General features: G+C 38.1%; 1 protein-coding gene across 3 annotated transcripts in view; it reads right to left on the minus strand.

Annotated features, from left to right (window-relative positions):
• Positions 1-16263, minus strand: part of LOC117287651 (signal-induced proliferation-associated 1-like protein 1) — a 68235-nt gene that overhangs the window by 26322 nt on the left and 25650 nt on the right. For 2 of the 3 annotated variants that reach the window (XM_033768214.1, XM_033768215.1), the window contains exons 3-11: positions 15207-15513; positions 14209-14363; positions 9718-9906; positions 8838-8913; positions 7804-7902; positions 6022-6283; positions 4098-4204; positions 3026-3255; positions 2002-2043 (exon numbers count right to left, since the gene is read on the minus strand). In XM_033768214.1, coding sequence (XP_033624105.1) covers positions 2002-2043; positions 3026-3255; positions 4098-4204; positions 6022-6283; positions 7804-7902; positions 8838-8913; positions 9718-9906; positions 14209-14363; positions 15207-15513 — 1467 coding nt within the window. The remainder of the gene's footprint in view (positions 1-2001; positions 2044-3025; positions 3256-4097; positions 4205-6021; positions 6284-7803; positions 7903-8837; positions 8914-9717; positions 9907-14208; positions 14364-15206; positions 15514-16263) is intronic. The other variant, XM_033768216.1, reaches the window with a different exon arrangement.

Raw genomic sequence — 16263 nt, forward strand, 5'->3', positions numbered from 1 at the left:
ATATGAAAGTCAAGTTTATCAAGTGAGGTCGAATCTTAATCTTTCAAATAAAATTCAATAATACTCAAACACAAAAATATACTTCACAGTGATGTTTACAATGGAATGAAAGGTAAAAGGGAGTAAGGTTCATACAGGTAGCACCTGTCAACAGTTCCGTTTTACAAATGATTTCAGTTTTGCCCTTCATTTATTTAAGCAAGACCCCATGCACTTACATCCCCAATGCAACTGTCTGCTCATGGTCTGCCCTTTTGAGAGTCAGAATTCATGTAAAGATACGATGCTTCCCAACTGCTGGCGTGTCACCTAAAATGTGCACTGTTCAGTATAACTTAAACACACAGAAAATAGCACTCCCTGAATGGCGCCAGAAAGCTTCATCGTGTGATGACACCAGGTGAAATGGGTCAATACTCAGTGCTGCTTGGGGTCTACAGATGAATAGATGTCTTAATTATTTTGCCGTAGAGCTTTTACAGTGAAGAGCAAAACTGAAATATATTGCTCATTCCCCCAATCAAGAATTACACAATTACATTTTAGACACATATATACAGGAAACATCTTCTACCAGGTTCCAGGTATATAATAGTTATTATTTTTAATATCGGAGAAGGATGGAGTGGATCACCGGGATGGGGCACCAACATTCTCAGGGAACCAGTGTAACAAATACAGATTCTACCACCATATGCCATGCATACATGTACCACTGATACCAGCACATTATCATGATGCTGCTATACTTATTCTTGCATTGAACTTAGCGTTACTACCCACAGCTGGAAAGAAATAGTAACTTTTCAAATTGAGAAGGGTTTCTGCTCATACTGCAAGTAGGATAGGCAAAGATTGGCACAGTATGATTAAGACATCTCATACACATGTACGTGTACGTAACACCTGCGTAAACAGCTGAAAACCAACGCTTGGGATAGGGTTCTGTTCTCCCAGTAGAAACCCCAAGAGGAAAGCACACATTTTCCAAATAACTGACAGAGTCTACAAGCCAGATCCCATGCAGTGATATTGAAAAGGGCCATATAAAAATGCTTTCAGATTAACTTGTGTAACTTCAACCTTTCCAAAAGCCAACAACGAGGAGTTTAACTCCATTTTGTACTTTCAACTTGTTCAAATCATATTCTCTTCCATTATAAACTTAATAGTATAAAGGAACTCAGAGAGACTTTTGTGTAGTAAAAGATTCATTGGAAAATGTCCCATCAGCTACAATTCACTAAAAGGGCAAAATTACGTAAAAAACAGTCAAGGATTCTTGTTGTTTTAAAAAATTAGTATCACAAAATTGAATTAAAATTTACCCAGCCAGTTGCACTTGTAGTTTATTACTTTTTATTACATAGTGTGAGCCAAAACACAAATCAGAAGTTAAACTTATTCAACTTATTTTCTTGTTAATCTGGCAGCTTAATAGTTTAGTGAAAACATAATCAAACAAACAAATGAGGAACCGTTATACCTTACTCAACCATACAACATTAAGTAAATGGATACATGTATGGTGAAAAAACAATGCAAACTTAAGTTGGGTAAACAAACTAAGGAGACAATTTTACAATCATAAAACAATCACTGCTGAGAAGGTTTCACAAATAAACCAGGTTTACAAAGTGAATGTGTGCAACTAAACTCAGATGGTAACAATTCCTTTCAACTAAAAACATTTTAAGAAAAACACCATCAAATCTCGTTTACAATTAGAAACAATCAAGAAACAAAAGTTAGCTCATCAGTCAGCAACATTTGATTATTCTTTAAAAAAAAAATATATATATATATATATAGCCAAAATGCGAGGGGTATTGAGGGATGAACGTCAATCCACAATGTTTTTCCATATCATCGGATCTTTACCGAGCATGCTGTCACCTCATGCAACAAACTAAATCAAAATGCCAAATGGAAAGGTGAGGAACCACAAAAAAAGAAAGAAAAATATGCAAAAATGACCAAAATGACAGCGATTAGTGTCACCTTCGTGTTGTGGTCAGTCTTGATGGGCGACCAGAGAAAGACCTGTGATGGTTGGAAAAGAGTTCACGACAGAACGGTAAAACTCAATATTAGTGTCGAATATACCGATCCAAAATGTTTGAAGAATCGTTGGATTCAGCTTCTTGCCTAGCAAGATCACCCAGGGGCAAATTTCATGAAGCCCATAAGCAGATATTTTTCTGCTTACAAAATCAAGCAGCCCTTAGCAGGGTTTCCATTTCATAAACTCTGATAAGCAAAACCATGCACGCTAACTTCTTTGCGTTATCATAAGCCGATGGGTGATACAACAATTTACATCCATTGTGAATACACAAACACGCGCCGTAAAAATTACTTGATGAATAATAATAATGTAAACGCTTTTGATGAAGCACAACAATTTGTTTAACCAGTGAACAAATAGAGCTGTTTAAGAAAAAAAGTATTGCTCAACAATTTTCTACTTAGCAGAAATGAGCAGGATACCAGTCACAAACTGTACGTGTGACATGGTGTTTTGGCTGGTAACCCTGTTCTGGTAAGCATAATATTGTTGTGCTTAGCTACTTGAAATTGGGCCCTGGATGGATACAGTGTGAAGAAAAAACAAACCTACGTCTCCATTTACAAACGTTTTGTTTTTCTTCCTAACAGGGAAGTTACCCCACTTCAGCTTCCCTACACAAACTGTACAAACGTCAGTAGAACCCTTGATTTTGGGGTTGAATACACTGCCACACAGGAGACCAAAGCAACAGGATAAACTCTGCCTTTTGGCACTATTATCAAAACTTTCTGACAATTTCACAAATCATATTCCGAATATGAGATTATGGTGATTTGTATTCAATACTATTGTGGGATGAACATTACTAATGATAACTTCATACAATAGGGCCCTCCGTTGAATTTTGTAATGAAGATCATTGACAGTTCATATAAGGAATTACAAATAAATAACTACCTTAATGAAGCTGCTGTTAAAAAAGGTTTAAAATTTGTGTTTCTGATAGAGCCTTACCTCAACTCTCCACACGAGGGCTCCCTTGCAGGAAAAGTCTGGTGCAGGACGTGGGCAGGTCTTCTCTCTCTTTTTGTGGGACAGACTGAACTTGCTTGATTTCACTCCAGAGTCAATCGTTGTGGTCGTCACACTGTTTTCAGCCAAATCCTTCAGATATTCGGACTTTGTTCTTGTCGCCATGGCAATAAACTTTTCTGATTTGTGGACTACATTTTCGGCATTGATGACTGTAGGAAGAAAATGAAGCACAATTTTACAACCAAAGCTAAAACAAAAAAATAGTTTGGGTTATGTTTTCATTTATAAAACAGAATATTAAAACAAAATATGTAAACATATACTTCTGTCACCAATATATGTCCCTTTTCTGTCAACAAAAATTATAAATGAATGAATAATAATCACGGTAAGCTTTGTAACAAAAAAAGGGGTTCCACATTACACAACACAAAGAACGATTAGGGTTTAATAATTGAACACAGGACTAATGGAGTTGAAGAAATTGCATAATGAACTTAGTAGAAGTATAACGTAGTTTACACAGCATGAAGAACACTTAGATCTTCAAAAGAATACCACCCATGACCTTAGTCACAAAATCGAGCACTTTGAATATAAATTTACTTCACAGTCAAAAAGTAACCATGGGTCAATTTCACAAAGAGTTAGGACTGGTCCTAACTAAGGACCAGTCCTAGAAGATATACACATTGCATGGATAGTCCTAAGTTAGGACAAGTAACTGGTCCTAACTCGAGATAAGACTAGTCCTAACTCTTTGTGAAATCCACCCCAGGTTCATAAGCCACAACAAAAACAGCCATCTGAACGTCTATAATCACTAGGAGCAAATTTCATAGAGCTGCTTAAGAAAATATTGCTTAACAATTTTATGCTAAGCAGAAATGAGCAGGATACCAGTCACAAAATGTACATGTAACATGGTAGTTTGGCTGGTAACCTTATTCTGGTAAACTATAATTTTGTTGTGCTCAGCTACTTTTGTGCTTGAGCAGCTCTATAAAATTGGGCCCAGTTCCTCTCAGCATCTGACTGTGGAAGAACTTACTCTTTGCCAGCAGGAATTCACTGAACGTTGGTCCTTTGGGGAAGGTTGCATTCATTGGAAGGGGCGGCCCAAACGACGCCACATCCTTCGACCTCGTCACAGCGACCCTGGTGGTGTAATTATAAATACAATACATGATTCTGTCTCTATGTCATCCGCAAGGGAGTAAAAGAACAACATTTCCAAGATGGCCGACCAGCTGAAAGCGCACGAGACACGACGACACTCAAGTTTATTGCCTGCAAAGCACACTGCTGCACAGTTATCAATCCTGACAACTTAATATGTTCAATTTTGTGTAGAGCGGATGGGTTTCAGTGTTGGTTGAATTGAACCCCATGCGGTGCAACACATCAGGATGGGTTGATGCATTCTGGCATATGTCAAGTTCAATGAAAAGCCACACAGCTTGATACTGTCTCATCAATGTGGGGACAATTCTCACAGGAAACAGACTCCATATCATGGTTAGTGAGATCGCTCACATGGGCAATGACCATCTCACAAAGCATCTTGCTACTAGACATCTTTCCTAAGGAATTTCTTGAAGGCACTGGACACTATTGGTAATTACTGAAAATAGTTGTACAAACTTACTTGGTAACGAGCAATGGAGCACTATTGATGGTACAAACATTGTGAGAAACGACTCCCTCTGAAGTAATATACTTTTTGAGAAAGGTAATTTCGCACTCAAATATGAAGACTTCAGTCATGGAGCCTTTTATTAGGTATCTGAAAGCACATATACATTTGTGCAACAATGCGTTTTCTCTTCTTTTTTCTCTTTTCACAAATTTTATTTTATGCATTATGGGATACACCAAGTGAGAATACTGGTCTTTGACAATTACCGAAGGTGTCCAGTGTCTTTAAAGCTTGTATCTTACGTCGGTTCAGAAACCATAAAGAACCATGGAAAACCACGATTACTAAAGCACATATGGACATTTATACACTTTATCTGATGCATCAGAAAGTTCTGCTGCTGATTAAACCTAACCCAATTATGACTCAACAAACATTTAATGCCTGCAACTTTCAATGAGTAACTCCATGAGCAATAATTCCAAAAGTAAGTGGTACAATAAACAGATGGACAAACATAAACAACATTGAACAATTATAAAGTTCTACAGATTAACCTAGTGACCAAGTGACCACTGGCAAGTGACCGTCCCATATAACACAACCGTCAAAATATCCCACTCAATGGTGGTAACTGAACACTAACATACTAGTACTTGGATAAGGACGCTGGTTCCAATGACATATAACTGTCATTTGAGCCTGCAGTACCATATCAGACAACTTCCTGATTAGATAGAGTTCAAACATTCAACTTTCAGAAACTCTGCGCCGGGAATTTTGAAAGATATCAACAACACGCATAGTAATCCAAACTAGAAAAAATCCCTGTGGAATTGAACCTTAATCATCTTTGCAAACTGTAACCGTAGTCTAGTGGTTAGACTGCAGAACTTGCAATCACAGGGTTGTGGATTCGAATCCCCAAGCTAGTCGCTGATTTCACAACCACTGGAAGAAATATTGTCGTCTAATTACTGAATAATAAATTTTTGATTGGTGCAATTTATAATCATGTTTGTCTGGGAGAGGTTGCCAGCTTGACGTTTGTATCCCCTTCTGGGAGTTTGCCGGGTTCCCCTGATTGGAACGTACTGCATCTCTTTGGAACTCCTTGCCTGGTAGATGTTTCCCCCATCCTACACTCTAAACTGTTTTAAGAGGAATATCAATTTCTACCTTCAGCTCCCCCGAGTTCTTTTCACATGAAATAATTTGTTTCTTCTTGTAGCCCCAAACCAAGAGTGGCTTTTAGCCTTGTTTGAGGGTTAACTTGCATCAAAATAATAACAAAAACAAAATAAAAATTAAAAACAAACAAACTAAACAAACTTACGAATAAAACACATTGTCTGTGTTGGGGTCAATTGCGCGTATGACGACAAACACGTGCTGGAAGTGCGAGCGTATGGTCTTGGGCGTGAACGGCTCGGCTCCCGGTTCTTGGAACACGATGGTGACGATGTCGTTGCCGATGTGTCGCTTCCTCAGCAATTGCTGACGATTATTGGCGGTGAAAGGCAGCATGGTGGAGACGTGGAACATGATCTCCTGGCTTTGGTATGTGGCATAGACGGAATGGGTACCAGTGGAATCGGCTGCAGAGTTAACAAACAAAAGCAACATTAGTATGGGGAGGTGATGATGGGCAGACATCATTTTGTTTGATGTCATTCTAAGTTTCTTTTTACTAACCTCCATTAGGTACAATTGATGTATTCACTTTCATAATGTGTTATTGAAAGTATCCTTGTTATTGCTAGTAGTTTAATTATTACTGTACTTTTTAAGCAACGTTTATTTAACAGTTTTATTTAAATTAATTTATTTAAATGCATTGTGCATTTTTAACTTCTTACCTTTTTTGTTTGTGTGAATTGCCTTGGGCGCCTTTTAAGACGGATTGTGCGCTATATAAGGTTTTTTATTCTTATTATTAATTAAAGGGCATCATCCATTGAAAATATATACATCACATAGAATGTTGGCAGGTATCCTGCATCTGGAAAATGGTTTCTTCTTGTCATACAATTTGTCAAAAAAAATCTTTTCTTAAAAAGCAAAAGGAAGATCTTCATCCCTTCTGAATGCTAGACTACGACAAATCACTAGTAATTTCATAAGCTCACTAGAAACATTTGTTAAAAGTTCTTCACAAAACACAAAATTTCACTTCCAAAGTTTGGCTCAACTGATGACCCTTTTATGATACAATAACTAAATATTAATTAATAATAATTGAATAAACTTGAAAAAACACACACAAAAAAACACACTTGTTATTGTGCGGGGTTTTCTTGTGACCCTAAAAAGACTTAAAAATACTTAGCATGTCACTTGCCAATTGTTTTACATAATTTCCTGTCATCAGCCCATCTTTCTGGAAGAGAAGGAAACGCGACCAACAAACACGTAGACAACTCTAGAGATCTTGTTACTATAGGACACATTGTCCTTCAAAACTTCATGTACTTTATCAAGTATTGAAAACAAATGATCACTAACATGGAGCTGTCTAGACAATTAGTCATCCAGTGTTGTTTTACCAACTCCCAACATTGCTTGGAACCATTATAAACTATAAATAAAAATAGTGATTTTGACCTTGAAAATGGCACAGAATTTGGATACAATTTTGGCTTGAACAAAGAAAAATTCACTGGCTTTTGACTGGTATCCACAAAACCAAGATATTGACAAAATAGGGAGACATAAGGGCTAGATAGTTGGTAGAGCGCTATAAACCGGGAGGTCCCAGGTTCGCATCCTGTTCTATCAATTTTTTTTTTTTTTCCAACCAAAAAACATTTTTTTTAAATTCCAAATCTGTTTCCCTTAATATTTTGCAACCATTAGGACTACCTTTATACAATATGTATGCAGCGGACATTATAAGTTAAAATCACACTGTCAATGCCAAAATCAAGGATTTCGAGTTAGATACGCGAAAATTAACAACCTTGCACCTCTGACAACGTTCAGGGTAAATTTCAGTGTTTGCGCAGCCAACTTTTTTTTATGATAAATCTGCTGCCACCTAACAGAAGTTTTGAATTGTGGTAAATGATCTAATTTACGAATACATTCGCATTGGGGTATGGGAACTGGGAAACCTTACTCTTGTTGTCCAGTTGAGCTCTGTACTTGTCAAACCCTTTTAAGCGTACTCGCTCTCCGATGCATTCTAGGAACTCATCAAAGGCTGGGGTGGAATGCTCTACAAAGATCAGATAACAAAGAACAAAAAATAGCGGACATTATATATTAGTCAATGCAGATTCATTTTAATTCTACAACAAATGTCAAAATGGTATTGGCGTTGGTGCCCATTAAACATTTTTACTCAACACTATCCTGGATAAAAATAAATGTGGCCATACCAAACTTGCCGAAAGTGAAAAGATAAACTAATAAGTACACACACACTGTAAACACCATCTGAAAGATATCAGTTGTTTGCTATGGGTCTATTCTTGGACAACTTATTTTCATTTTCACTGAACGATAATTTCCCCCCTCTGTAACTCAATACAACTGCAAAACATTTTTGTTTCTATTTTACAAATATAAGAAAATTGACTACTGCAGCTCTATAAATTTGGGCTCAGGGCTAGATTTCAAAAAGATTTGAAATTCATCTTAAAGCCATTGAACACTTTCGGTAAACATTATTGTCACAAGGCCCACACTTTGTGTATCACAACTTATATATAAAATTACAAACCTGTGAAAATTTAGGCTCAATCAGTCATCGGAGTCCGGAGAAAATAACGGCAGAAAACCCAACCTTGTTTCCCCACGTATTGCCGTGTCATGACATGTGTTTTAAATAAATCCGTAATTCTCGTTATCGAGAATTGCTAATTGTTTCAATGTTTTCTCAAAACGTAAAGCATTTCATGGAATATTATTTCAAGAGAAGTCTTTCACCATGACCTTCTGTAAACCCTGTAAGTTATTTGTAAATCTGTGACCTTTTTTTTTCTTTCTGTTCCGAAAGTGTATCATGGCTTTAAGAAGCGTTTTCAATATGGCCAGAGTGGTTTGTATAGTGACATCACACTTTACTTAGCAATTAAGATTAAAAAACGTGTGTTAAATCAATTTAAGCTCTTTATGAAACCTTTCATGAGAGATATCAAAGTGGCTTACCGTTATTGTACATATCCTCCTCTGTATTCTGAGCGGTTTTACACAACATGATGCCCACTTTGTACTTATTGCTCACCTGTAAGCAAATTAAAGATTTATTGACACAAATTGATTTACGCTAGGTAGAATGTAGGGCTTGGAAATAGATAGGTCGCCCTGTGACATAAATCGGCCATTGTTTCGGCCATTTTGGAAAACACAGTCATGCATTTCAGGGGAAAACGGCATGAAACATGCCAACATTTCACAAAACTTATTTAGCAAAAGGTTACTGAACCACAGGTTTGCGTTAATATTTTGAACATTTGATGCGCCTGCGGGCCAAAATGAAATTTGTCTATAAAGATGGCAATATTGAAACTTATCTATACTGTAAAGATTGAACACGGTGTGGAAAGGTTCTGTGGGGGTATTTAGTGCTGGATCTCAAGCTTGGATTCAATGTTTTATTATGATTAAATTATTAAGTCGCAGACAAAGTTAATACTCATGATACTTTTGTTTACATTCCAGATGTGGCTTACAAAAGGATCCCTTTACTTTAAGCCATCTGGGGACAAATGTGTTTTATCAGATTAAAGTAACAAATAATTTTGATATGAATGGAGAGTAAGAATAGGAGGAGGAATGAGGCCGTGGTATTCCACCCCAATGCCACGGATTTGACATTTTACCAACAACAATTGCCCCATCTCCCACATCCCTGCCCTGCTCCAACCCTTTAAATTTGTCAAGGTTTCCCTGGGGATATTAAGAAGAGTGGGAACAAGGAAGGGATGACTACCATCCCAAGACATAAATTAAGACAAATCATTCCTTGCCTCCTCTTGCACAAACACCCATCGCACAAACTTGATAATCAAAATGAAATCTAGCGTACCCCTTGTTCATCAAGCTTGAGTAGCTGCTCAGTAACTTTAGCGGTACTCAGCGCCAACCTCAGACAGGCCAGGGGAAGATCGGGGACCACGTAGTCCAAGACATCTCGTAATGGAAGTCCCTTGGGGGAGTTGTGCTTAGCGGTAGACGGGATGGCATCTTCGGCTATGACACCTCGTAGTGTGACCAGCTGGATAGGGAGAAGGAGGGGGGGGGGGAGTAAATTAGATGAGAAGGGTAATCAAATCATTAGGGTCACTATAATGGTCCGATGACCAATTATGCATGTGCATACTGCATTTGCTTGCAACCAGGGAAGACCTTTTTTCACACATGGCATGATGTTTGTTACTAAACCTTCATAGTGAAGGTACCTTCACTGAACAATATGGATAATAATTTTCAGTCACAAACTGTCAGTCGGCTATATATTCCACATCGATTGAAAGTATAATTTTCTTGTTTACAGAATGAGCAAAACTAGTGGACCATATATTAAAAACATGGTGGTACATGTAAAAAATTGTTGCTATAAAGAGGGGCTCCCTGGTCAAATTCTGGTTTGTGATGCACTCATTTTACAACAGTCCGAACACGTAGAGTCCTCACGAAATTGGGGTCAGAGTTACAAGTCTCTGACAACACATCGATATGGTGTGAAATATCAATATTTGATTCTCTTTCGAAGTGAAATCTGACACATGACCTCATCACCACCAGACAGCAAACAAAAAGAGGCCTGTACATCTAAAAGGTCAAGTTCAATGCTGTTCTGATTCAAGACCATCAACATTAAGGGATGAACTGAAAACTCATACATTTATAAGTGACATCAACAAATATTTTAGGATTAAAAAGAAACAATGCACTTAAAGGGTATGAAACACAGTGGCATTTTACACCTTTTCAGTGTGATATTACAGACTTCTAATTGTTTTCCCCATGTCATAAGGACTCTGTTTATTGGACAATGAGTGGATCACAAAACTGAATTTGACCTTAGAACCCCTGTTGACTATTGTTGTTGAGTTCAGTTCACTGTTCCCTTCATAAACTTCAACACTTTTTAAAAGTGTAGGGTAAAACATTTAGCTGTAACGCAAGGTTCTAATTGTATACTGTACAATTATTGCTCAATGCCGAAAGTACAAGAAGCTAGGTAATCTAGAACAGGAAGGCAGACAGGAAATGGTGTCAAAGGTTAAGGAATGCCCGAATGTCATTACAATCATGTTTTCTCACTTAACTTTTCTGTATGGAAAGTGCAATGAGTTTTTTTCTTCATACAAAAGAACTAATAATGGCTATAAATATACCAAAAAGATGAAACATTCTTTTGCACATTGGCACTGAAGAGATTGTTTTTCTTTTTTCTTTTGTTTTTTCTTCTTTTCAGTGCAAACTGAGAATTCTGATCCAGCAGGTGTACAAACACTTTCATTGATAGCATGAATTATGCATGGGGCTTAAATAAAAACAATCTGAGTGTCTACTATTGGATTGTTTAGGGGCAACATGGCCAAGAAAGTGGCCAAAAAAGGTGGTCTCTATTGCCTCCTAGAACAGTCCATCCTTGTTGAAACACGTAGGTAGGATTAGGTCATGTAGGATTAGGTTCCAGAGTTACTAGATTTCAAAGTCTATGAATTGTTTTATCTGAAGGAAGCTCAAAGCAGCAAGCTCCAATTTTCACTACAACTCAACCCAAGGGACTCAGGTTTTGCAATGTCGCACATGAACTACATGTACCCTCTGTGTATCACAGGGAACTTTGGGAACTTTGGACAACTCCTACAAATTTTTTAAAGGAATACGTTTGCCTTGGATCGGTCGAGTTGGTCTATAAAATGCGTTTGTAAACATTTGTTATAATATGCATATGGGTAGAAAGATGTTGTAAAAGTAGAATACAATGATCCACACAAACATGCCTCGAAATTGCACGGTTTTTCCATTTATGGGAGTCAAACATAAATGACCGACCGTGTTAGTTGGCAAAGTAAAAGGAAAAACGTGCAATTTCAAGGCAAATTTGTGTGGCTCATTGTATTCTACTTTTAAGACATCTTTCTAAACAAATGCATTTCATAACAAACAGTTACAGAATGCTTTTTATGGACCAACTCGTCCCATCCAAGGCAACATGTTCCTTAAAGACTTGTGAGGGGATCCATAACAGGCATGGAATGCCACAGATGTCACGGTTACCTCTATGGCCAGTGGCCCCAAGCCTCAAAGTCCGTTTCTGAAAACCTTCAATTACATTTAAACTTTCCAATCCAAACTTGCCCTTTACCTTTTAATGACAAAAAATATAACCATGCCCGATTAAGAATGCGTGTTCAAGCTTTACCTTATCGGTATACTTTGTGTGCACCACAAAAACACATGAAATACGCAAGTTTGAAATGTCCACGTATTCATGTACATTTCACAATATTTCCCAAAGTCTGTTGCAAACGGAAAGCCAATATTACACTCTGTACATTCCAGCTGTCTTTTCTGTGCATAACGCAAACACTTATGATATTTGCTATTATTGTTTGCAAATGCATTACTGAACAGTCAGACAGTCAGCTCGGTATGTATGGAATTGCCCGCATGGTAAGCGTGCAAATACTCTGCACATTTTAACATTTGGATCTTGCTGGGTCGGCGGCGGGAATGTTTCATCCTTCTTCCCCACAGGCTTGTTATGAGCCATGCAGAGCCCAGGAATTAATAACTTCCTTTTTGTTTGAACACAATGCCCTGAGGAGAGAGTCATGCACACTACCAAGCAGACAACATTACTTTGTCAACTTTGTGGTTACATGTACACGTGCCCCCAAGATAATAACAACAGATCAATCCAGCTCTAGAATTACGAATCTTGGGGTGTTGACCAAAAATAAAAATCTGGAATCCAACTCAGGATCTGATTCATTACAACCGGAAAGTGAACCCAGCAAATAAAAACAGTCAACAGTGGTGAACTGAGAGCGTAAATACGGCCCACGTAAATTCTTTGGCTATCCTGTGTTTCCTCTTGGTTATCCAAATACAATCTATTAGAATACACAGACATTGGAGGCATTCAAGTGCAATATAGGGGCCCTATAGCAGAATTTATATAACACCCAAGCAGATCCTTGCCATTTGATTGGAGGATTGTCTGTCACGTGTTGGCAAATAAAAGTACTATTGCACGCTACGTCACTCAGCATGCATTTTTCGTTCCATCCGAAAAGTACTATTGCACGCCAAGCAAAAACATCACTGCGTGTGCGTGTCTTTCGTAACGCAGCAGTGTTCTGCACGGCACTCGGCAACTGCGTGTCTCGACAAACTAGTTTCAGAATTGATCACCATAGCAAAACTCCATGTTTGAAACAATATTACCATACATGCACGCTCCCTAAATCCAATTTGAATTTTGTACATGTGCCTTCACTTATACAAGTACCCTGTACCAAAAATGTACCACGCTACCAGAAGTTGCGCTACACCACAGTATAATGACCCCGTCTGAACATCTGTACAGTTATGTGTAACACTAGTCCAAAGAAGACTCTTTGTTGCAGCTCCTCGAGAACTGCTTATTTTGTCCAGCACAAAGATAGGTTAACAATACTCGACGAGAAAGAAGAAGAAAAAAAAAACCGGCTTAAATTTTACAGCTGCAATATAAGTTATCACTCAAATCAGATTTTGGTTGACACTCTGTAAACCTAAGAGGATTAAGGCCAGGAAATGGAATAATCCAAGCAACGGCTAATCTCTGGGGTAGGAGAGAGGATCCATTATTATAATAACAGCGCCTCCCCTTTGCGATTCTAGCTGCTTTGCAATGCTAGCAGTTATTTTATTACTCCTTAATAGTGTAATATCCTGTGCCTGAGTGTTACAGTGGTTACTGTCTCAGAGCGGCTAAATATTCATTAGTTTTGACAATTGGTTCTTAAGGAAAAGTCTGATATGGTAGGCTTTTAGAGAGGTCAAAGCTTAGCTACACAGTTAACAAAAGTCATTTCGCTCTTCGGTCAGCAAGAAGATGTATTGAAGTAGTTAAAACCCTGATGTATATTAAAAGTTGGTTGTACAATGACTGATCATACAATGTGGGTCACTTTCCTGGTGCAGAAATTTTGCAAAATTTACTAGAATAGATTGTGATTTTCTATTGCGAAAAAGTTTGTTTTTTAAATTTGTCTCGTTCTCCTCAGAATATATAATGCACATTACTGTCCCACACGCGCAGAACCATAATGTCAACTTGAAAAGCTCTTTACATGGCGTTTCTTGCAATGATATATTTTTTAATAAATCAGCATCCTACAAAGGACCTTCAAAATAACAAACTAATACTAACAAACTGACTGTGGCTTTGACTATGCCCTTGGCTGCCACCTTAAAGCTCTCCTCTGAAAGCACACATCTTCAAACTGGCTGAAACAGCCAAAAGCAACAACCAAAGACGACAGTATACATTTAAATAATCCCTTAGCCTCACCTCACTCATTCTAAAGATGACTCTGTACTGGTACTTGGCCGATGAGTCTTTATCTTTGGTGTCTGTCAGCCCATCAATATCGTCCAGCTTCTCCCTGCGGACACTGACTGCCACTGGTCCGTAAGTTTCGTCCACTCCAAAGAAGTTTTGGTGCTCTGTAAACGAGGAAAAAAAGGTTGGGAATTTTCAACCGTCGCAAAATATTTCTGCGATTCTTGCCAAACATCAGGGCCCAATATAATAAGCAGACAACACTGCTTAGCAAATTTCTCTGCCAATCATAAACTGAGTGGAGCACGAGTTTCAACAACGTAAATTTTATGACATTTTGACTGGTAATCAGTTTCTGATAAGCAATATTTTGTCTGCGCATAGCAAGTTTCTATGCTTACAGGCTTTATGAAATTGTGCCCTGGTCTGCTTTTCATTCATAAGCATAAAATATAACACCATGCTTTTTTGTTCAACCGAAACCTGCAAACCCAATCAGAGCATGACCTTGTAGTACTTAAGAATCCAAGCTGATTACCTTGATTCTTACACAGTAAATACTGTTTCGCTTTGCCTACCCACTTGCTCTTTGGCCTGCCTTACAGAGGTCCCTTCTAAGGAGGCAGACCTGGACTCGATTTCATAGAGCTGCTCAAGCAGAAAACATTGCTTATCAATTGTCTGGTAAGCAGAAATGAGCAGGATACCATTCACAAATTGTACTTGTGACATGGTTTTTTTGCTGGCAACCTTATTCCAGTAAGCAAAATTTGGTTGTGCTTAGCTAGTTTTTGTGCATGAGCAGCTCTATGAAATTGGGTCACGCTTTTCATCATTTAAATGTTTCAGAAGTTCAGGTTTTTAGATAAGATAAGATAAGATAAGATAAGATAAGATAAGATAGATAAGATAAGATAAGATAAGATAAGATAAGAACTTTATTATCCCACACTGGGGAAATTAAAAGATGGCAAAGATAAAATTTTAAAAAATAGAACAAATCTTACCGAATCCATGGAATTTCTTCCTATAATACATGGCCCCATGATCCACGAATTCAATAACAGGTCCCTTCCACGTGTTCCCATTCTTCTCTGCTATCCGCCTGTCAGCCTCCGCCTCTAAGATCGCCCGGTGTTTCTCCCGATGCATAGCCCGGGCGTTCAGCATGCCGATACGCGAAAAGGAAACCCTGGGCTCGACCTCGTCACCGATCTCATTCCGGAAGAAGGGGCAGCTCGCAATGAGCAAGTTGCCCCTCCCGTCTCCTTCATCGTTGAGGTGCTCTACCTTTAGGAGATCCTCTAAGCTTCCCTGAATTATAAGAACAGAATATTGGACTCTTAAATAGTGCAAGTATCCACCAATAAGGTACTCAAGTCACTTTAACAAAGAGAAACCCTTTTTAAAGACAGGTTTTGTAGTTAATTTGAATTATGAGACCCACTTACGTACATGTAGCACCTTATAAAGGTTTACAAGGTACTGTCTGATACACCAGGGCAAACCCCTATAGATGTACTGTATGGTGATTAGTGAACCCAAGTTATTTTACATGCATTACACAACACACAGGACCTACGGTTTTACGTCCAATCTGAAGGATGAGGCTATAATGGTATCTCAGAGTGCCTAGCTTTAAAAGTGTACAGACCAGGACTCGAACCCACTCATACACATGTGCATGTACATGGATACTGATCAGAAACACCAGGGCATGCATGGGGCCGCTGTGCTTGACTGCTCCATGACACGCCATAAACATATAGTAAATTTGTTGTTGACTTTAATAACTATGGAGGACTCAGAATACACCTTTTTCATCCAAGTTTTAAAGTGATGTACAGACAGAACATCAATTAAACTTGGATTAGAACATCTCTGAGACAAACAGTCTTGTTGAGGCCTTTGTAATTGACAATCAGTTAAGATATAATCTACATGTAGTACAGGTCAATGTCATACCATAACTCTTGTTTCCTGTACAGAGACCTCTCCTTATTATTTACTGGTTGTTTCCTCTAATGGTGATTTCTCTTCTGCTTTCACTTTTTTTTTTTTTTA

Source organism: Asterias rubens, chromosome 1 (assembly GCF_902459465.1).
Source record: "Asterias rubens chromosome 1, eAstRub1.3, whole genome shotgun sequence".
Classification (NCBI taxonomy): Eukaryota; Metazoa; Echinodermata; class Asteroidea; order Forcipulatida; family Asteriidae; genus Asterias; species Asterias rubens.